General features: G+C 38.8%; 1 protein-coding gene across 2 annotated transcripts in view; it reads left to right on the forward strand.

The window, feature by feature from the left end:
* The first annotated feature begins 2,618 nt into the window (after positions 1-2,618).
* The window catches only part of LOC107776356 (protein PIR), a 48,343-nt gene continuing 29,491 nt past the window's right edge, over positions 2,619-21,470 (forward strand). Inside the window, exons 1-15 of one of the 2 annotated variants that reach the window (XM_075226565.1) lie at positions 2,619-2,882; positions 2,997-3,069; positions 3,730-3,794; positions 3,877-3,954; positions 5,370-5,489; positions 5,583-5,653; positions 6,859-6,951; positions 8,010-8,079; positions 8,173-8,237; positions 9,563-9,758; positions 9,855-10,019; positions 10,739-10,825; positions 12,227-12,442; positions 12,732-12,943; positions 14,088-14,235. In XM_075226565.1, the coding sequence (XP_075082666.1) occupies positions 2,829-2,882; positions 2,997-3,069; positions 3,730-3,794; positions 3,877-3,954; positions 5,370-5,489; positions 5,583-5,653; positions 6,859-6,951; positions 8,010-8,079; positions 8,173-8,237; positions 9,563-9,758; positions 9,855-10,019; positions 10,739-10,825; positions 12,227-12,442; positions 12,732-12,943; positions 14,088-14,235 (1,713 nt within the window). In that variant the 5' untranslated portion in view covers positions 2,619-2,828. Of the gene's footprint in view, positions 2,883-2,996; positions 3,070-3,729; positions 3,795-3,876; positions 3,955-5,369; positions 5,490-5,582; positions 5,654-6,858; positions 6,952-8,009; positions 8,080-8,172; positions 8,238-9,562; positions 9,759-9,854; positions 10,020-10,731; positions 10,826-12,226; positions 12,443-12,731; positions 12,944-14,087; positions 14,236-21,470 lie in introns of both variants that reach the window. The other variant, XM_075226566.1, reaches the window with a different exon arrangement.

The raw sequence follows: 21,470 nt of genomic DNA on the forward strand, positions 1-21,470 counted from the left end.
ATAAAGGTTTATCAAACGAGCTAGGGTTAGCTCCTTTCCCGTCTCCTGGCACAGGCGCTGAAGACAAGCGACTGTCCTCTATACAGAAGGACTTAGGTGCCAGGCATACCTGGTAGCGGATGCAGAACTCCATGATGACGGAGTCAAGCTCTCCACTTAGAGAGAACGGCCCTAAAGTAAAGGGGTACGCATAAAAATACGTAAAATCCTTCTTGGGTAAAGTTACCCGCTCCGCCAGATCATGAGCGATAGTGTCTAGATCCTGACAATGGCAGTCTTCCTTCTCAGCAGGAATACTGGAAGGATAGATGAAAGAAGGGTATACGCTAACAGACCATGTACGAGGGTGAACGGAGGGATACTTCTCTTCGAAGTCCTTAGTCTTGACAAGACTCTTTGGAATAATGGTGCTCACCTTAAGAGGAGCAGCGTCATCAGGTTTACCTTTGTTCTTTAAGGAACTAGGAGTTTTGGGAGAAGAGGCCATTTTTTATCAGAAAAGGAGGAAAGTCTTTCTCTCAGGAAGAAGGTTAAATAAAGCTTGAAGATAAAGTACGAGTTGAGTAAAGAGAGTTGGAGAGAGTTTGAAGAATTATGAAATGTAAATGAAGAAGTTTGATGCGTATAAGTAAAAGAATATGCGGCTAAAATCGTGGCCATAATTACCTCGATAACCAGCAAAAATGATGCTGAATCGTGGGATGACGCGTATTCGGGACATTAAATGCGGAGAGACGTGCGTCTAATCAACCATCAGAAACTTTTCAGAGGGCGTGAGAGAGTTTTCTCCCAAGAAAGGTATCTCTACCAACTTTCCGGTGACACAAAGTTATGCCACCGGAAAGCAGGAGGACTATCTGTATGTGATAAAATATGTTCATATTTAATCATCGCATGAGAAAGCAACATGTGGAACTAAAGACATAAGATAGCCAAACCCGAAGGCAATGATCTCGCTTGTCATCAGAGAGAATGATACTCATAAAGACAAAATAAATTCTGCCATCCGGTAGAAGTTAATGAAGATTATTCTACAACATTAAGTGCATGATCCGTTACAGAGAATATGGCATTCACTGCCCACCGTTACACATTCTTCAATGGCCCTTATAATTGTCATTAAAGAGGAGCTTGATCCTAGGACCTTGTTCCCTAGGTATAACTATAAATAGTGAGCTCTATCATCATTATAATAAGGATGAATTTTCTGACAAACATATACTATACTTCATCAAAAGCTCAAATAACATTTTACTTTCTTGCTTATTTGCACTGTTCTTATTGCTCCCGATAGCTCAGCGTCTGGAACTAAGATATCCGCCGTTTATTTTAATTTTAAGGCTAAGTCTTATATTTCTATCTAATTCATATGTTATTTTTGGATCAAACTAATTCACTTGTCTATAAACCATGTATAAATTCAACTGTACCGTTTTACGGATAAACATTAATCATCCACAAAAACTTATATTTTATTTTTTCATGCATAATTACTTACTTAAAGCCTTAAGTTAATAATACTAATACTATTATTTTACAACATTGTGTACCACAAGACGACATACACGTGCAACACAGGTGTGAAAAGACTAGTTTTAATAAGAAAATGAATACCATAAACAGTTTGACTCCTCAATTTACCACTTACTTAAGTTTCCTTATAACTTTTAAAGAATCTGACTCCTCTCTTCAATTTACCACTTACTTAAATTTCCTTTTAACTTTTAAAGAATCATGACCCGTATCTTGTTGAGTTTCGTTTAACATCTTGAGTTTTGCTTGAGTGGTTACGGAAGATTAGTAATTGAAGTAATTGTCTGAAAAACACAAAAATCTGAAAAGCAAAATAGAGAAAAAAGTACACTATAAGGAAAAGATAAAGGAAATATTGGCGTTGGGGAAAAGAAATCTCAATGGAGTTAAGTCTTCAAAGGGAAGACAACGTGCTGCTCCTCCACTTTGATTAGAATAATTTTTTTTATTAGGACTTCCCCACACAATGTATGAAGTAGTCATGAACCTACTAATTTACATGTATATTTGTAAATCTATACATCATAAGATTCGTAACTACTGAAATTTTAATTTGTATTTATGTATCTGTACCTCATGTTTTATGGTTTTCTCCATCAGTTGTTCACTTACCATAAGGTTTTTATTGTACATTTTCAACTCAACCGTATTTGCTTTCTTCTTCTTCTTCTTCTTCTTTAAAAAACAGTAAATATTATATAAATGAACTTTGCACAAAGTTTTATCATAACAAAAGTTTTCGTACCTTTAGGGTGTCAATGATTCGGTTTGATAGATTATTTCGAAATTAGACCTTATTTTTTGATTATCCTATTATGCATAGCTAAAATTAAATTTTTCGAACTGTCCAAATTATTTTTGATATTTGTATGATTAGGTTAATTTTCGATACTTTATTTTTAAAACAATATGTAAGAGTAACTCTTATTATGATATGTGATTTGTCATGTAAAATAATACTCCTAATAAGTTTTAATGTAATATATAAAGTGTAAATTGTAAAATTTAAATGAGTCTAATATTTTTATTAAACAAAAAATAAAAATGAGTTCCAACTTTTATTGGTACTATTTACAAAAGTGAGTATTTTTACACTATCGTTTCTTAATTCTGAGTGCTACTACTAACATTGGTCTCCGAATTGCACCTGCTTCTTAAATTGCTGTACCTTCTTCTCCAGATCCAACAACACCAAATACGCAAACACGCCGTTAGTTCAAGAGTTCCGCTCCTTCAATGCAGTAACTTTCTGCTAATTCTGAAAGATATTTACCACATTTTGTCTCTCAGATCAAATGGCTGTTCCGATTGAAGAAGCTATAGCTGCACTATCCACATTTTCTTTAGAGGTTAATTTTTTTAACGTAATTATTATGAAAATTAGATTCATAGTTAGGAAATGAACTTTATATATAAGTATGTTTTCTTAATTGATGATTTTCTCGTTAAAATTATAATATTAGGATGATCAAGCAGAGGTACAAGGTCCAGGGTTTTGGGTTTCAGCTGAAGGAGGTGCAACTATTAGTCCAATTGGTAACACATATTTTTCTTTTAGGTCTTCAGTCAGTAGTTTTTTTTTTTTTCTTATTTATTTTGTTGTTGGTAATGTTATTATTATGATTATTATCATTTACTTTTTTCCTGAATGTTTTCATTAATGATGTTTCTTTTGAGGTCTTCCTTTATGTAATTATAAATTAATTTGCCTTCAATATTTTGTTTTGTTAAATAAAATTGCCTTCAATATTGTTTAGATGTGCTGTCTTTTTTCTCATTTTTTTTGTTAATCGAGAAATCCTTGAGGACCATTGCCACGAGGTTTGAAACTCGATGGATAATGGGCCTGCACCTCTACCCTTTCTCCATTTAATTACCAGGCTTTTGTCTACAGTAATGTTCGAACTCGTGACGTGCGCCTAACCCACACATCTTGCACTATGCTTTTACCACTAGGCCAAAGCCCTGCATTCGAAACCGTGACGTGTGCTATGCTCTTTTTTCTCATTTACTATTATCTGTCATTCTACTGTTAGAATTATTATTATTTTTGGAATTTCAGGTGAGTCATTGTGAATGTTCCTTGTTGGTCTTCTTTCTGCAATTATATCCCACCCATGAAATCAAATTGCCTTGTGTATATTTGAGTAAAGGTTCTTTTTTACCTTTTTTAATGTTTCAAAATATTTTTGGCAGAGTACAGTGACGTGGCTGCATATAGGCTGTCATTATCGGAAGACACTAAAGCTATTAACCAGCTGGTATATGTTAAGAAATTGTACCAGTTTTCTGCTGCTGAAATTGCACTTCTTTTCCTTGATGTAATGCTGAAGTTGTTTGCAGAACACACTTATACAAGAGGGGAAGGAAATGGGTTCCGTGCTCTACACATATAGAAGTTGCGTTAAAGCGCTTCCTCAGGTTAATAAAGGACTTCGGCTTCTAGCAAAAAAGCTTTTGATTTCTGAATATGAGATAAGGCATTATTATTAGGATCTTCTACTTTGCTGCTAAGCTTTTTGTTTTTTGTCTGGTACGTGAAAATGATGATAATATATGGTGTTTGTTTGTAGTTTATTTCAGAATATTGTTGTATATCTACATATCTGTAGCAGTTATTAGTTAAAAAATCTATACATCTGTGGCAGTTTTGTGAGAGCACAAACAATGAGCAATTTCAATTCATGCTTAACTTTTAGCAGGAAGAAGAGCAAAACCTTTTTAAGCAACTGACTTGTAAATTTCCTGATAACTTCGCCCAAGGTCACTAAACTAAATCAAATGTGGAAGGAGTGCAAAATTTGTTACTAACCAGCACATGTAGCATTAAAGCTCATAAAGGTAGCTTCGTTTTAAACCAAAGTCTACCCGTCATGCCACCTTGGGTCCAGGTCTAAGGAGATCTAGGTAGGTATGCCTTGGTAGTAGAAATGCTAGCCATTTAATAGACTCCAGTTGTAGCTGTTTTCATCTTTGATGACTTCAGACTTTAACCAAAAAGGGAGAAAGGTGGAAGTACTTGAGCAAAGTTCCTTATAAATTATACAATTCCTTTCAAATTCATTAAAGTTTCATATAACTATTCTCGAATGCATCAGGGTTTGTTAAATTGATTCAAGTCTACATTGATATGTAACTACCTCTTCAATGTCATAACTAGCTATATCAATGTTATTATTTTGTCGCTTAAAGCGATGAAGTGAGGGGAGGGAGTATCGCTTCATGGGTGAAGCCATGCGCTTTAGAGAGGTGTACGCTTCAAACAGGATCCACAAAAAGATCCTAATGAGAATCAACCAGTTCTTTGAATCTCAACTTTAAAGAGTTAGATTAAAATCAACATTATTGTATTTTGGATGCTGAAATTAGTCATCTTAATTGCAATTTAATAGTAATTGTACTAAATTCATAAATGTTGGTATAATTTAATTTTCTCTAAATAGTGCACTTCACTTCACAGTGTGCGTTTCACTTCATGCCCTTTGCTTTTAGCCTCATGAACCTTGTCATTTTTTACGCTTTTCGTTTTAAAAATACTGCGCTATATTGCTGTCGGGATATTAAGTATGTTATCTAGTTTTGCATTTCCTTTGTTTGGATGTTTGTTGTGTAGTTTAATGTGTTTACGAAGCCCTAGCAAGAAAACAAGTGAAAGCTGATTTTTCTGAGAGATAAAGTTCCTCTCAATAATTGAGGCAAATTTATGGCAGATTGAAGTTGTTAATCTTTCTTTCTTGTACATATTTTTTTCGATGTTTGCACCTTCTTTTTTCCACCTTCCGACTTTTTCTTTTTCCTTTAATAAACTTGTAATAGTTGTAGACATAGTATTGCAGCTTCCAGATTCTATGAAGCAAAGCCAGGCTGACCTGTATCTCGAAACTTATCAAGTTTTGGATTTGGAAATGAGCCGTCTGCGTGAAATCCAGAGATGGCAAGCATCAGCTGCATCTAAGGTTTGAACCCATGATTCTATTTATCTAAAATCTTTACTAAAGATATAAATTTCTTCTCACACAAGCTTTTCTGCTCGATCCATTTAAACACAGCTGGCAGCTGACATGCAACGTTTTTCCAGACCGGAGCGTCGCATTAATGGTCCCACAGTAACTCATCTATGGTCTGTACATGTGTCTTATCTTTTCATTAGTCTATTCTCTTTATATTTATAAAAAAAGTTAGTCTATTACCTTTTCTATGAATTGTAATTATTTACATTAATTGGTTAAATTACTTGCCACTATTTCATATTCACATCCTAGGTGGTAATTGCTTCTTTTAGGGTGTGTATAATCTTTGGAAATGTTACGAGGGAAGAGAAAGCCTAGCATAAAGGGCGCTCCGCCTCCAATCTTGAGGTTGAGGGTTTGAGTCGCCAAGGTACCAAAGTGGAAAAAACCACTCTTTGGCTCCTGCATAGGGCTTTTTTTTTTTGGGGGGGGGGGGGGTGAGGTTTACCAAATTTAAAAAAGATCTTCGCAAGTGTGCCAATTTTCTGTTAGAGGTCTCTTCTTTGCATTAAAATGCACAACTGAAAGCAGCTTTACTTACCTAGCATTGTGTATCAGAAAAATTTAGATAGGCATCAAAGCCAAATTTGGATAGTCCAGATTTACGAAATGTTCAGTACTTGGTCTGACTACTGAAAATTTGATCTGATGACGCATAGCTTATTACTTAACACCAATTAAAATTAGGTGAGGCAGTCAAATTCCTCTCGACATAGATTTAACCTAAAAAAACCAGTATGTTTTTGCTATTTTGGAGGGAAAACAGGAAAAGAAACAAAAATTCCAGAACTTATTAGCATGTCATGCCAAGGTATCTATTTCTTGTGTCTCATATTATTTGGTGATTGGGGAAAAGGGTATCGGATGAATGAGTTCCAAAAATTTGGTTATGCAGTTCTGGATATTATGGCAAAATGTGTGTTAAGTGTATAATATTTCATTGTTTAGGAGACAATGTTTTATCGGTGCAGTATTGTTTGATTAATCTTTGTGAAGCAAGACACCAGTTATTTGCACAGATCCAAATCACTCAATGAATCCTTCTTTCAAGTCTGCTGTACCACCTGATTTCTCATTACTACTTGATTATTAGCCCAAAGAAAAGATGAAAAAGTATACAGTTGAACAGCTCAAGTTTTTTTTATCATGACCTGATATTGTGAAAATGAGCTTGCACCTTTACTAGTACATTTAGTTTGACAGTTCTGTTTTCTTAAGCTTATGATTGATGAATTTACTTGTTTTTCTCAAATGCCCCTGAATCTCTGACTTTGCAATGAGCAATAAGGCATAAATTTCAAATATTTTGTTGCAGGTCCATGCTGAAGTTACTTGATGTTCTGATCCAGCTTGATCATCTTAAAAATGCAAAAGCTAGTATACCTAATGACTTTTCTTGGTACAAAAGGTAAAGATGTGCGTGTTAGTTGTTTGTTCTTCATGAGTGCTCAACTTTTCAATCCCTGCCGTTTACGACAATTGGTTGCACAAAGGCTTAACATGTTATAAATTGACTACTTAACAATAGTAATGCTTGTCAATCAAACCACGAGGGAATTATATGAACACTGTAAGTGATCGTTTAAAAGAAAAACACTGTAACTGATGGTAAAAGTTCTTTTATTTTCATGATTGCCGTCATGTTTGGTGTTTATTTATGAGCAGATCTTCCTTGTTGATTGCAATCAATACTTTTTATCTGCATATTTTATTGAAACTCTCTTAGTAGCAAACTATATTTCAGCAGTGATATCTTCTAAAGTGTTGCTTGTTCTTGTTCAGTGTATACCGAGTGTGGTCGCTTTTGCTCCCAGACTTCTGTTCTGATTTTAATTTGAAAGCATTCTTGAAAACATAGATCTGTTATGCCACCTACAAAATTGTGTAACTACTAGGCACTAGAAAATTAGAGGCAATTCCAACACCCTCTCCCTGGGGCACAAAAGGGAGTGGAAAAGGCAGGATCCTCGAGGAACAACTTTGAGCTTTGAACTGCCAGTCTGCCTGGTGAAGGGGCCATATCTTGGTGTTCCTTTCACAGTCCAAAAGAGAGAACAATGACTAAGAAAGAAGAAATGGAAAAAGCCAAAGGTCCCACAAAATTTTATTTAATTGTTTGTTTGTGCTGGGTGCTTGCGTCAGAAAAAATATATATTTAGTATCTCATGAAGTATTAGTCACCAAATTCTTATGTTTATAATGAAGTAGCCTAAATTTGGAACAAAATGAGCCTGAATAGAGTGCAATAAAAAACAGAGGATTCATATAGCCGGCCAGACTAGTTAGGAATTGAGCTTAGTTGATCGATTGAATGAAGCGGCTGAAGAAATTTGTTACATGGTTGTTCTCTTTTCCCCTCTTTTTTGTACTTCTCCCAACATCAGGAATTTCAGTTCACCTTCCATTTAATAGAACTTCCTATTTGAGTGAAAGTGTTTCATTTGTTTGTCTTATCCAATATGTCAGAACATTCACACAAGTCAGTGTACAGTGGCAAGATACAGATTCAATGAGGGAGGAGTTGGATGATTTGCAGGTGCATATCTAACTCTTGCCTACGTTAAGTTTTTGCATCATGTGAACTTGCACGTATTTGTGTGTGCTGAACATGAATTGCACATATTTTCAGATCTTCTTGAGCACGAGGTGGGCTATTTTGTTAAACTTGCATGTTGAGATGTTCCGGGTGAACAAGTATCCTTCCAATAATCTTTCTCTACCCAGAGGAGTGGTGAAATGATGCTGCAGCACTGAGTGAATTTTGTTGCATATCTATGTCTGTATTTATGTTTGTATGTATGTGTATTTACTGTGTCTCACGGCCTTCAAGTTCTGTCATGATAAGTCTTATTTATTGGAGGCTAATCATCTTAGATATCTGAAAGTTCATAACGACATAGGTGATAAAACATGTAGTCTGAAGGAATTTTCATTTTCATCATTGTAAATCTTGAGGTTTCTTCATAACTGAGATATTTAACTTATCCGATTTTGGAAGTAAAAGAGAAACAGCTTTTCAAGTTTAATAAAAAATGTTCAGTTTCGAGTTAACCGAACTTAACTTTTTCAGACCTACTTTTTTGACAGAATTCCTGAAAAGGGAGCCAGAAGTTTGATTTGGAGGAAAATATTCAAATCTGACTTCTACAAGAGTCACTATAAGCATAACCATGCATTTTGCTAAAGGATCTTGTGCACATCCTGTCTTGAAGTTCAGAATTTTTACTTCATTTCTTTTATATACTTCTAGTTCCCCCCGAAAGCATAGTTTAGCGGTCAAGGGCGTTCAAAACCTTTGTGAGGTCAGCAGTTCAATTCTCACTAGCCACAATTGTTAATATTTTAACTTTCCTTTTCAAAGAAAATATATACTTCTAGTTCCCCCCGAATAAATGTTCCTAATTTTTTTTCCCAATCTCTCTTTCTTACCCCTGAATGAGGGTCAAATTATTTACGTATTAAACAAAATCCGTCCTGAAAGGAAAAAGAAGATAAAGAGGAAGAATGCATAGAAAAATTCTAAGAGAGACATTATCGTCTGAGAATGCTAAGAGAGAGCATTGGCATATATTACCCTCTGCTGATAGCTTTAGAAAGGTAAGATCAGAAATAACCAGTGCTTGACATAACCAACTTGGTATTTCCTGCTGGATTGATTTAACCATTGGGGCTGAATGGAATCCGTCTGGGAGGATCTTATGTTAGAAAGGTAATCAATGTTCCAAGTTCCAACCTCGACATCAGAGGTCAGTTCTTTCAGCTTTGCATTCTGAGGATCTGAAGTACCTTTTATATAAGTCACTTTGATTGAGTATAGCACAAATCATGGAGATGTGCACTTCTGATGAAGCCAGCACATGTCCATCGCTTTCAGGATATCTGACCACTAATGTCTGCACTTTGCAATTTTTTGTGTCTAAATATCATTTGCTTTGGTAGTAATTTCTATCATGTATGTCATGAAATTGTCTACTCATTTCCTGTGCTCTACTTTTCCTGAGCTCCTTGACTTTTTATAGTGTTGAAGACATTCTTCAAGTTCTCATTGTCTTCATAGTCGAGTCATTGGAATTGAATTTTGCACTTCTGTTTCCGGAGAGGCACACACTTCTTCGTGTTTTGCCTGTCCTTGTTGTCTTAGCATCATCATCAGAGAAAGATAGCGAATCATTGTACAAAAGGGTGAAAATCAACAGACTTATTAACATATTTAAGGTATGTTCATTTTGTTCTTATTATGATATAAACTTTAATACTACATACTCTCAACCCCTTGGAAAATTGTCCTTTGTTACCTTTCTCTGTATGCAGAATGATCCTGTGATACCTGCTTTCCCAGATCTTCACCTGTCTCCTGCTGCAATTTTAAAAGAGTTATCAGCATACTTCCCTAAATTTTCTGCACAAACTCGGCTTCTCACTCTTCCAGCACCTCATGAGCTGCAACCGCGTGAGGCACAAGAATATCCTTTCTCAGTGTTTCTGACCTTTAATCTTCTTTGTTGCTTTTGATGCTGTTCAATTTTGGGTTCATGCGAGTCAGATTCGGTTTTCCTGAAACTTACTTTTCATTACTGCTGATAACTTGAGAACAGATTCTGTTGAAACAGAATAGTACTTTAGCGCGGTGCTTTTCCTTTCCCTATTCCAATTGATTACTTAAGTTACAGAAAATCTACTGTTTTTTGAAGGAAATAGCTAGAGAAAGCTTAGAATATCTGGTTTTTTCTTTTTATTTTAACACTTTCCTCTCTTCACCAGCAGTCCCAAATTATTACTTTTCTCCACGAACATTATCACTTTGAAGTTTTGCGACCAAGCAGAATATTGTCCTAATTTGCCCCCCCCCCCCCCCCAAACACAAGAGTAGTAAGTTTGAATCCATAAAACTTATTTGGCCTTCTAATGGAGGTGTTATTTCTTTTTTAGTATTAAAATTCAGTAAACGGCTTTTAAAATGTTTTTTTACTACTGGAGCAAGTATTATAAAATATCAGGAAGTTCATATTCAATGATAGAAAGTTTAAATGCTTTAGTTCTTTTAAAGTACATGTCATCTATGGGTGTTTATTTGTATTTTAACTTATAAGTAATTTCTCTATACTTTCCTTTTGTTTCCTCTATTTTGTCTGATAAACTTCATCCACTATCCACTGGAAGATCAAGTAATTTCTTAACGAACATTTACTTATCAGCGGCAATATCTGATTGTCAACCATATTGGGGCGATCCGTGCTGAGCATGATGACTTCACTGTTCGTTTTGCTTCAGCCATGAGTCAGGTGCTTCTCTCTCTCTCTCTCTCTTGACTTCTTCTTCTCTCTTTTTTCAATGTGTTCTACGACTTGTAAATAATACAGCTCGTAGAGTTGATGGCAAGTCAAGTTCACACATTCAGATTAGCATTGTTTTGATCAAAGACTGATTAGCAATGTTTTAGGTGGAGGTTGGATCTTCCATTTGAATTGAGCCCGATAATATATATGAACCTGGCTCGAGAAACTCAATATGTACGGGCCTATGGGGAGACTCGTTTTAGGTGGAGGTTGGATCTTCCAATATTTTTAGCAATGTTAATATAGACTCATTTATAGCTATGTATCAACACGGGTCTGTGAATATCTGTTATGGATACACACTTTTTACCATTTTTTGTTGTATTTTAAGAAATTTGCATGTCACACCCGTCCTCATGTCACACCCATTCATCCGCCACGAGTACATCAAGAGAAATGAATTTCCCATGTAACATAGCTCTTTTGCTTAGAGATGTATGATGGAAATGTTAATTTCAGAATATACTGAACGTGTAAATTAAATTAAATTATTTTTTTGCAGATATGATCAGTCTTGTACTTCAAATATGAATTTCCTTTCAAATTAATATGAATACTTAAATGTACAGCAGGGACAATAGAAAGCTAGGAATTTCAAGTTAAAACTAATTTATAAAGAGGGATTGGGAGATATGGAAGTTATTGAATGTCAGATGGATGGGTTTATTTATGATTAACATATGGAGTAAAATGAAAGAAAAGAAATGGAAAATTAGAAAAGTATTTGATTCTTGAGGATTGGCATGGCAACCAACTATCCACACTTTTCCTTTTTCTTTTCTTTTGTTTCTTTTCTTTTTCTTTTAGAATGTCTGGACCAGTGTTCTGGCTGTCATCATTCTTCTTTTTGTTCTTTTATTACGGTGTTGGGTTAGGGGAATAGGCAGAGCATGAGAATGGGATAAGGAAGCTGCATCAAACACAAGTGGCAAATTTACATAAAAAGTTTTTGGGGGGAGAATTTTAGTTTCCAATGAATTGTAACTGAAAAAGAAATTTTGGCCCCCAATGCTTTGGTCTAGTGGCAAGAGCGTAGCACATGATGTCTAGGTTAGGCACCCATCACGGGTTTGGACCGCACCGCAGGCAAAAGCCTAGTATTTAAATGGAGAAAGGTAGACGGGCAGGGCCATTATCCACCAATTTTGAACTATGCGCCATTGGCCCTCAGAAAAAATTGCATAAAAACTAGAAAACTAAACTAATCTCCCTTTTCGAGTTCTTTTTTTCAATAAGAAATGAAAACCCAACATTCACTAAACCATTTTTTTGCAAATACCCAGACTATGTTGCAAATCCTCATTAGTGAATGGATCTGATCATATTATATCTCGACTTTCTTTGCAGCTTGTCTTGCTAAAATCAATAGATGGTGTGGATGTTGAGTGGGTTAAGGAAGTCAAAGGAAATATTTATGACATGGTTGTTGAAGGTTTTCAACTTTTAAGCAGATGGACTGCACGAGTTTGGGAGCAATGTGCTTGGAAATTTTCTCGCCCATGCAAGGATCCTGTTCCAATAGAGTCACATGAGATGCCTGCATCTTTTTCTGACTATGAAAAGGTTTCATTTAATTTGATTCTTATGTAGCTAATTGCCCTCTTACATATAATGGTGCATCTCAGTGAAATCCTCAATCTCTTTTGCCTCCTCCCCCCCAACAACAACAACCAAAAAAAAAGGAAAGAAAGAACTGAAAAGAAAAGAAAATGGAACTGCCATAAAAAAAGGAAGAAAAGAAAACGGAACTGCTCCCTAAAAGATTGAGAAGAGCTGTTTTTTTTTCTTTTAAATTTAAAAAATGCATCTGGCATGATACCTGCAATTTTACTATTCTTAAATTGAAATAAAGGTAGTACGGTACAATTATAGTGCTGAAGAAAGGAAGGCTCTGGTTGAACTTGTGAGCTACATCAAGAGTATTGGATCGATGATGCAGAAGGTTGACACCTCAGTGACTGACGCCTTGTGGGAGACAATCCATGCAGAGGTGCAAGATTTTGTTCAAAATACGGTGGCGACAATGTTGCGGACTACATTTCGAAAGAAGAAAGACCTTTCTAGGTGGGAACCACTTCCTCTTATTTTTTTCTTTTTTGTTTCGGGCAGTTCTTACTATTCTCTTTTCTTTTATTAGGTCAATGAAAGCTCAAGTATATTTATCGTGGTAATAGTTTGAATGCATGTTTTGACTGGAGTAGGATACAGATTTCTTTTGGTGATTAACTTGTCTTTAGAGCAAAACATTATTACCCAAGTTAAAGAGTAAAACTATTTTCTTAAAAACTTATTTTGGGCTGAACGGAAAAGATTCCATTGATGAGAAATTAAAGGACAAAGTTGTCCCCGATAAATGAATCAAGTGATAAATTGGAACATTTTATAAAACTCCACTTAATCATGATAAAGGCTGTTCTTGAAAGAGGAGAGACAATTTATGAGTGATGAAACTCGGTAGAAAATAACATTCTGATTATGATGTTTATTATGAAAAATATGAAACACCTTTTCTTTGGGAACACAATTTGGAATTGAGTATATTTTGCTGAAGGTGGAGGCATACAATTCTACTTTGAAGTGTTGATATACAAATAAGTGAGAAAACATCAACTGTGACTTGTGAGATTCAGAAAGCAGCAAGTTGAAGCTTTTGCATAGTTTTTGGGAGTGTATTGGGGAAAATGATAGGAGAGCAAGGGAGCTATACTCGATAGTTGAAAGCTGAAATTTACAAGTAAGCAAAAGGGAAACCAGAGTGGTGCGAGAACTGAGCAAATTTGAAGCTAGGGATTATTGAAAAACAGACAAAAGAAAAAAAATGAAATTGTAGGTGTAATTGTTGTTGTACCTTGTAGGGTGGCTAAGATTATGTTTTACAAGTGATTTTGGTCACTAATGGGTAAGAAGATTATGGGGGTGTCTGGGATAAGAAATTATGTCCTCGGTCCTTTTTGGTCTTTGTATATTTTGTTTGTGTTGGGTATTCCATGCTTCAGGATATGCAAATGCTAAAGCATTTGAGGAAAATTTAACTTTCTATATGAATCCATACAGATTGGCTCTCGAGTATCAAACCCCACATACGCAATAGGTCTTTCAAGTTGGAGTACCTTGTTTTCTTACATAACTGATTTGGATAACTTGGATTTTGGTCTAATTGATGATCCTTCTAGTCTCTAATTGCTCTGCATTTTTGCAATGTTTTCAGGATTCTTTCTGATATGAGGACACTTTCAGCAGATTGGATGGCAAATACTAGTAAGCCAGAGACTGAAATGCAGTCATATCAGCATAGTGGTGAAGAAAGCAGAGGGACCTTCTTTTATCCAAGGCCTGTAGCCCCAACATCTGCTCAGGTTTCCTTATATTTTCAGACTTTGTATTCAGTGTTGTAGTACACTTCAAGTACAAATTCTGATTATTGTTAAAACACATGACAATCATAAATGATATTCTTATTAACTCAAGGTATTGCTCTGGGTGGAAGTGCTTCTTTAATAGTTTTTGATGAAGTAAGGTATTTCATTAGAAAGGCATCAAGTAGATGCAATAGTTACAGAATCAGAAGACAAAAATACAGAAAAACAAAAGTTTGTAAGCCCCTTTAGGATGTGCTAAACTATAACTAAGGAGCTAACAAAGTCCAAAAGGTGGTCAGTGCTAATTACAGGGGTTAACTTGACCCAGCTACAAAGGGTGAGCAAACAATTAACTTTTTTTGATAAGGTAAGTTGTATTAATCAAAAGGGAGAAAAAAACTCCCGTATACAAGAAGTATACCAAAAAGTAGAGAATTTACATCAAAACATGATTCTCTACAAAAGATGCCCAATCTTCTACACAAGTAGGTGCTATATGGGTGCACCAAAAAGCGATCAAAGATAAAAGGCTATTCTTAAGTTGTGAAAAAGAAGACTCAATCCCGTCAAAAACTCTCCTATTTCTCTCCCCAAACTATCCACATAAGAGTTAATGGGGCGAACTTCCACGCCTTTTGCTTGCTTCTTCTGCGGAAACCGGCCCAGCTATGTAGCATATCCTTCACAGTGCTTGGCATCACCCATTGAACACCAAAAAGATTCAGGATTGCCCTCCACAAACCCGAGGAAGCATGGCAATGCAACAAAAGGTGATCAACTTCTTCCCCTGAGCTTTTACACATGTAGCACCAACTAACAAGTGTAATTCCTCTCTTTCGCAGATTTTCAGCAGTCAAGATCACTCCCCTCGCCGCTAGCCATGCAAAGAAGCACACCTTCGTTGGCGCCCTAGGGATCCAGATCGAGGAGTATGGAAAAGTAGCCTCCTCTCTCACCAACATACTCTGGTAAAAGGACTTTATAGTGAACAAACCATCGCTACGCAACCACCATCTCCAAGAATCACAAGATCGATGGGGCCTTTCTTGCCCGTATAGCAGTGCCAACAAATCTTGTAACTCCGCAATCTCCCAATCTTGCATGTTTCTTCTAAAAGAGAGGTCCCATACTACCCCCTTCATGCTCCTTGCGAATCTGTTGGACCATCAGTTCCTTCTGGTTTGAAACTCTGAAAACGTTGGGGAAAGACACCCTTAGAGTATCCTCTCCACACCACCTGTGATTCCAAAAGCTGATTCTCATTCCATCTCCCAGTGATGTTGCCATTGAAGGCTTCCCAGTTCTTCATGATACTCCTCCACATGCCACACCCGAAAGGTGTTGTGATCGCCTTGGTCCTCCAACCCCCTCCCGTTGAATCATACTTTTCTACTATGACCTCCCTCCATAGAGCATGCTCTTCTACCCCGAATCTCCACAGCCACTTTCCCATTAAAGCTCTGTTAAATACCCTAAGATCTTTCACTCCAAGTCCACCCCACTTCTTTGGGGAAGTGACTGTCTGCCAATTCACTAGATGAAACTTTCTAGTTCCATCCGCCGCATCCCACAGAAAGTTCCTTTGAAGTCGCTCCAGTTTTTCTGTGATGCTCACCGGTGCTTGCAACAGGGATAAGTAATAGGTAGGGATACTCGACAAAGTACTTTTGATAAGTACTTCCTTACCGCCTTTTGACAAGTATCGTTTCTGCCAGCCTGCTAGTCTTTTTTCAACCCTTTCAATCACTGGATTCCAAACCGTAGTATCCTTATGCAAAGCGCCCAATGGTAGACCTAGGTAAATGATGGGAAGAGAGCCCAACTTACATCTGAGGACATGAGACAAAGCATCAATGTTAGCAACTTCACCCACCGGGAAAATCTCGCACTTGCCGAGGTTGATTTTGAGTCCTGATACTATTTGAAACCATTGCAGGACCTGCTTCAGGCAGGTCAACTGATCCATATCGGCATCACAGAAAACAAGGGTGTCATCCGCAAATAGCAAATGCGACTCTTCAGGTACTGGGCACCCCGATCGGAGCTGAGAATCCTCTCAAGAAGCCTCCGCCCGCCGCACGATCCATCATTTTACTCAGAGCATCCATCACTAGAATGAATAGCATGGGGGATAGGGGATCACCTTGCCTGAGGCCCCTGGAGCTGCCAAAGAAACCACACGGGCTATCATTAACCAGGACAGAGAATCTGACTGAGGAAATGCAGAACTTGATCCATCTCCTCCATCTTTCCCCAAACCCCATCCGCATCATAATGAAATCCAGGAACTCTCAATTGACATGGTCGAAAGCCTTCTCAAGGTCCAACTTGCACAGTAAGCCGGGTTCCCTATTTTTCCTTCTGGAGTCTACTAGTTCGTTTGCCACCAAAGCGGCATCCAGGATCTGCCTACCTTCCACAAACGCATTCTGGGAGGACGAAACAGACACGTGAAGAACCTTCTTGAGTCTGTTGGAGAGCACTTTAGAAATTATCTTGTAAATGCTCCCCACGAGACTGATGGGCCTGTAGTCTCTGATACAAGATAAGCCTTCTTTCTTAGGCACAATAATAATAAAAGAAGCATTGATACTTCTCTCGAAAACACCATTCACGTGGAAGTATTCAATGGCTTCCATCAACTCCCCCTTAATGGTGTCCCAACAAAGCTGGAAGAAGGCCAAAGAGAAACCATCAGGCCCGGGGGCCTTATCACCAGCACAACTCGACACAGCCTCGTGCACCTCCTCCTCCTCGAAAGCCCTTTCTAGCCACTCACTGTCTCCCTCCCCTATGTTGTTGAACTCTATTCCCCCAAAGTAGGCCTCCAACTAACTTACTCTTTGTATAAGTTCTCATAAAACCCCACTATCGCCCCTTTTACCTCCTCCTCTCCCTCAATCCTCACCCCATCCATAACTAAGGACTCTATGAAGTTTCTCCTTCGATTTGCGACCGCAACCCTGTGGAAAAACTTAGTATTTGAATCCCTTTCCTTTAACCAGAGCGCCCTCGATTTTTGCCGCCAACTAGTCTCCTGAGCTATTGCTAACTCAATTATTTCCCTCTTAACCTCCCCCAATCTCGCTTTCTCAAATTCATCTAGCTCCCTCGCCCCTTCCCCTCTCTGTAATTCCCCCAATTCATGCATAAGCTCTCTCGTTTTAACCTCTACCCTCCCAAAAACCTCCTTATTCCACCTAATATTATCTCCCTTGAGCAATTTGAGTTTCTTCGGAAGACGGAATGAGGATGACCCTGATACCTCGTAGCTTGCCCACCATTCTTTCACTTTGTCACCAAATCCTGGCACTTTCAACCACATGTTCTCGAATCGGAAGGGAGCACGCACCCCCCTCTTTCTGCATCCATCTAGCATGAGGAAGATCTTGAGTTGGAATCCTCCGCCCTGGCCCAAGTAAACCTTTCCCCTGACAGAGGAAGATCAATGAGACAATGATATTGATGAAGTCAGAAAATTCCTCTATTGCCCTCGAAATCAGGCGACACCCTAATCTCTCCTCTGGGAATCTAATAGTGTTAAAGTCTCCCCCTAGAACCCATGGAATGTCCCATTCCCCCATAATATTGGCTAGTTCCTCCCAGAAAGACACCTTGGACCCTTCTCCTACCGGTCCGTACACTCCCCCAAATCCTCACTCCACCCCACTCACTCTATCTTTGACGAGAGTTGCTAAAAAAAAACTCCCTTCTTAATCTCCTTTACCTCCAAGCTTCTATCATCCCACATAAAATGAATGCCCCCGACACTTTCCGTTGCTGGGACCCAGTCATATTTCACCCAACTACCTCCCCAGACACTTCTCACAATCGCATCTGATAAAGCTTCCATTTTGGTCTCCTGAAAACAAACTAGGTTAGCGCCTCACTCTCTGACTCCCACTTTGATGATGACCCTTTTGTTTGGGTCATTCATCCCCCTCACATTTCATGAAAGAATCTTAGCTTCCATAAGTAACAATAGCCCCCTTTTCCCCACCCCCCTAGCCGAGGTCCCTTTCTCCCTATCGCACACCCGACCCCTTCTCTGGTACACCACTACATCCCCTAAGTTATTTTGCTTAACACCTTGACCCAATTCCCTCCCTGCACCTTCATATAAAGACTGTTGCTCAATCTCCCTCAACAGTTGTAGCACCCTATCTTCATTCCCTTCAAAAGAAACATCTAAGAACTTCCCAAATTTTAATAGTTTATCCTCCATCCAGAAGGACATATCCCCTCCTCCAACCCGTGACGAAATCGGACAGACGTCTTCTGTATGTACCATTTCCTTGCTCCTGCCGGAGGAATACAAGACCATAGCATTGCTAGCAGTAGGAACTTTAGGTATCGGGATGGAACCCTTGGCGGCATATTAACTAGTATTGCTGGCCCACCACTGACATCAACTGGGACAGGTGCAGCAATCTTCCCTGAAGAAGGAGTTTGGAGTGTAAGCTCAGCACAGCTAAGCACAAGGGAAGATGAGGGGGCGATGGAGCTGGGTTCATCAGAGGCGGGAGGCCGTGGATTAACACCACCAGCTTTAGCATGTGCTGCCCCTGGAGCAGTGGCCGAGGAGGGGCGTGGGTCACTAGTGCATGGTGAAGAAATGCCACTGTGTGAAGCACCATTGGCAGAAGAAGAAGGAGCGACTGCTCCCATATGCTTAGGAGCCTTAACAGACGCAACTCGATATAATCTGGGCCTCTTGGGATCAATTCTAATAGAATTGGGAAAAGTTGCTGGGCCCATGTGTGGAGGCCCAGGCCTATACTTGTTGAAAACTTGCCCGGCCCTATGATGGTTAAAGGAGGACTGGCCCATTCTGCCTTTCCAGCCCGCATCACTAACCCATGGGCATTCACGCCTTTTCCTCCCGATAAAATTTTGACTTCTTCTCCGAAATTCAAACCCCCCCCCTTCTCGATTTAACTTCTGATTCCGGCTTAGTCCACTGATCCGGCGAGTCCTCCCCTCCCTTCAGAGACTGGTTTCCCCTCTCCTCCCTTCTATTTAACCTTCCCTTTTCTTCCGCCACTACCACAGGCATAAATATAGGGCGGAATTCAGGGCTCAACCAAACCCTGTAACTCAAGTAGCCATCTTCCACCACAGTTGAGACAGTGATTCTGCCCCCTTTCCTCACCACAATCCTCACTCGCGAAAGATCGTGCAGGCTGCAAGTGACATCAATAAACCCCCACATATTTCCCCAATCTTCTTGAATAGGTCAAGGCACCAAAGATGCACCGGGAGACCCACCATGTTGACCACCAATGTTTCGCCGGGGAAACGAGGGTCGAGACACCCATCGTGCTCCACCCATCTGGCTAGCATTAACAAGAATTTTTGAAGCTTGAGACTCGTCGACAAATCGAAAGAGATATTGCGTGTCCCCTAGTTGCGATATTTTCAGCCCGTCCTTGACGTTCCATGCCTCTGCTGCCCAGTTCCTAACAGCCTCTGGAGAACCAACCCATTTGGAGAAAGACCCAATCAGACAAGATTCCAAGAAACCCTTGCGCCTGAGAGTGTGCTCCTCACACACCGAGAAGTGCGGCTCTTGCCCTACGTCGAGCTTTCGATGGCATCTTCCCCCAAGTTCTAGGGCTGGCCAAGAGACAGTTTTAATGAAAGACATATTTTCCAGTTTTCTAGATTCTAGAGAGAAGTAAGAGCTTCTCTCTGTAGAATCCATCATATCTAAATGCGGCTGACCCAAAGCTGACTGAAGAAGAAGAAGAAGTGAGAATTGGTTGAAAAAAGCCTCTCAGTCGCCGGAAAATAGTGAAAGTCGTTGGAATTTGGAAATTGTTGGATGGGTAGACTCGGAACAGCCTCGCGAAGAGGCTGTCTGAAGAAAAACATTTGAGAATTGGCCGGGATAAGCCTCACGCGCCGGCGCGTGGCTGAGAAGTCGCCGGAGCTGGGCCGCGCGTGAGGGCGCGTGGGTGGTCGGACGCCGGAGATTTTAGCTGGGTTTTGGTCGCGACAGGCTTGGCTCTTGGAGGGTGGTGATACAATCCTAGGATTCATGATAAAGTGCCTGAGAGCATTTTACTGTGTTTATGTTGTAACTTTATTATTATGACTTCTAGTTTTGGCCTTAAGCAAACAATTAGCTTTAAGAGTGTGATTTAGAGTTGAGATTCCATCAAAGCATCTTTGGTTTCTTTCATTCCACAAACTCCAAAAAATAACTGTAGGAATCATTAACCAGATCTCCTTGATGGCCTTATCAACTTCCCAAAGACTCCAGCTTGTGTATGCTTCTCTAATATGCAATGACATGACCCAGTTCAAGCCGAAAAGACAAAAAAACATGTTCCACAGATCAGTGGCAACTGGGCAATGCAAGAGCAGGTGACTGACATTCTCTGAGCTTTCCTTACACATGTAGCATCTGTTGACCAGTTGAAAGCCTCTTCTATTGAGATTATCATGTGTTAAGCAGGCTTCATATAGAGCAATCCAGCTGAAACAAATAACCTTGATGGGTAGTTTGGTCTTCCATATTAGTCTCCATGGCCAAGGGTCTGAGTCAAATACATGGTTCTGAATACAGATGTGCTTATAGCATTCTTTCACTGTAAAGATGCCCTTGTTCCCCCGCTTCATAGTGTCAGGTAGATTCTCATCAATGGTGAAGACCTCCACTCTGGCTAACATGTCTATCAAGCTGTCCATTTCCCAATCTTGTATAGATCTTCTGAGGTGCACATCCCAAATATTGCCAGTTCTGTTCTGGGTAATGGGGGAATCCTTATCAAGGGCAATCTGGAAAATGGTGGGGTATTCAAACATGAGTGGGGTGTTGCTCATCCATTTGTCTTTCCAAAATTTGATATGTGTTCCATTCCCTGCTTTGTAGTTTGTGGTCTCTTATCTCATTTGAATACTTGTGACATCTCACACAGGAGGCTTAAGTGGCCAGAGTGAAAATTTACTACTTTCTTTATAAGCTTCATTGTCCTTATACATGCATTGTCGTGATCTAAGTAGTGGTAGATGGGTTATATTCTGTTACTTATATAATATCTTTATTCTGTTAGGCACAAGATGTTTAAGTTTACTGGATCCGAATATAAAATTTTTCAGTATTCTTTGATTAAAGCATTTATAGTTGCAAATCCATGGCACATCCAAAACATCTTTCCTGAAGTACTATATTAGTCAAGTTTTCCCAAATTAGAAGTCAGAAGTCATACTTATTGACTTTATATCTC

The sequence above is a fragment of the Nicotiana tabacum genome, chromosome 12 (assembly GCF_000715075.1).
Source record: "Nicotiana tabacum cultivar K326 chromosome 12, ASM71507v2, whole genome shotgun sequence".
Lineage (NCBI taxonomy): Eukaryota > Viridiplantae > Streptophyta > Magnoliopsida > Solanales > Solanaceae > Nicotiana > Nicotiana tabacum.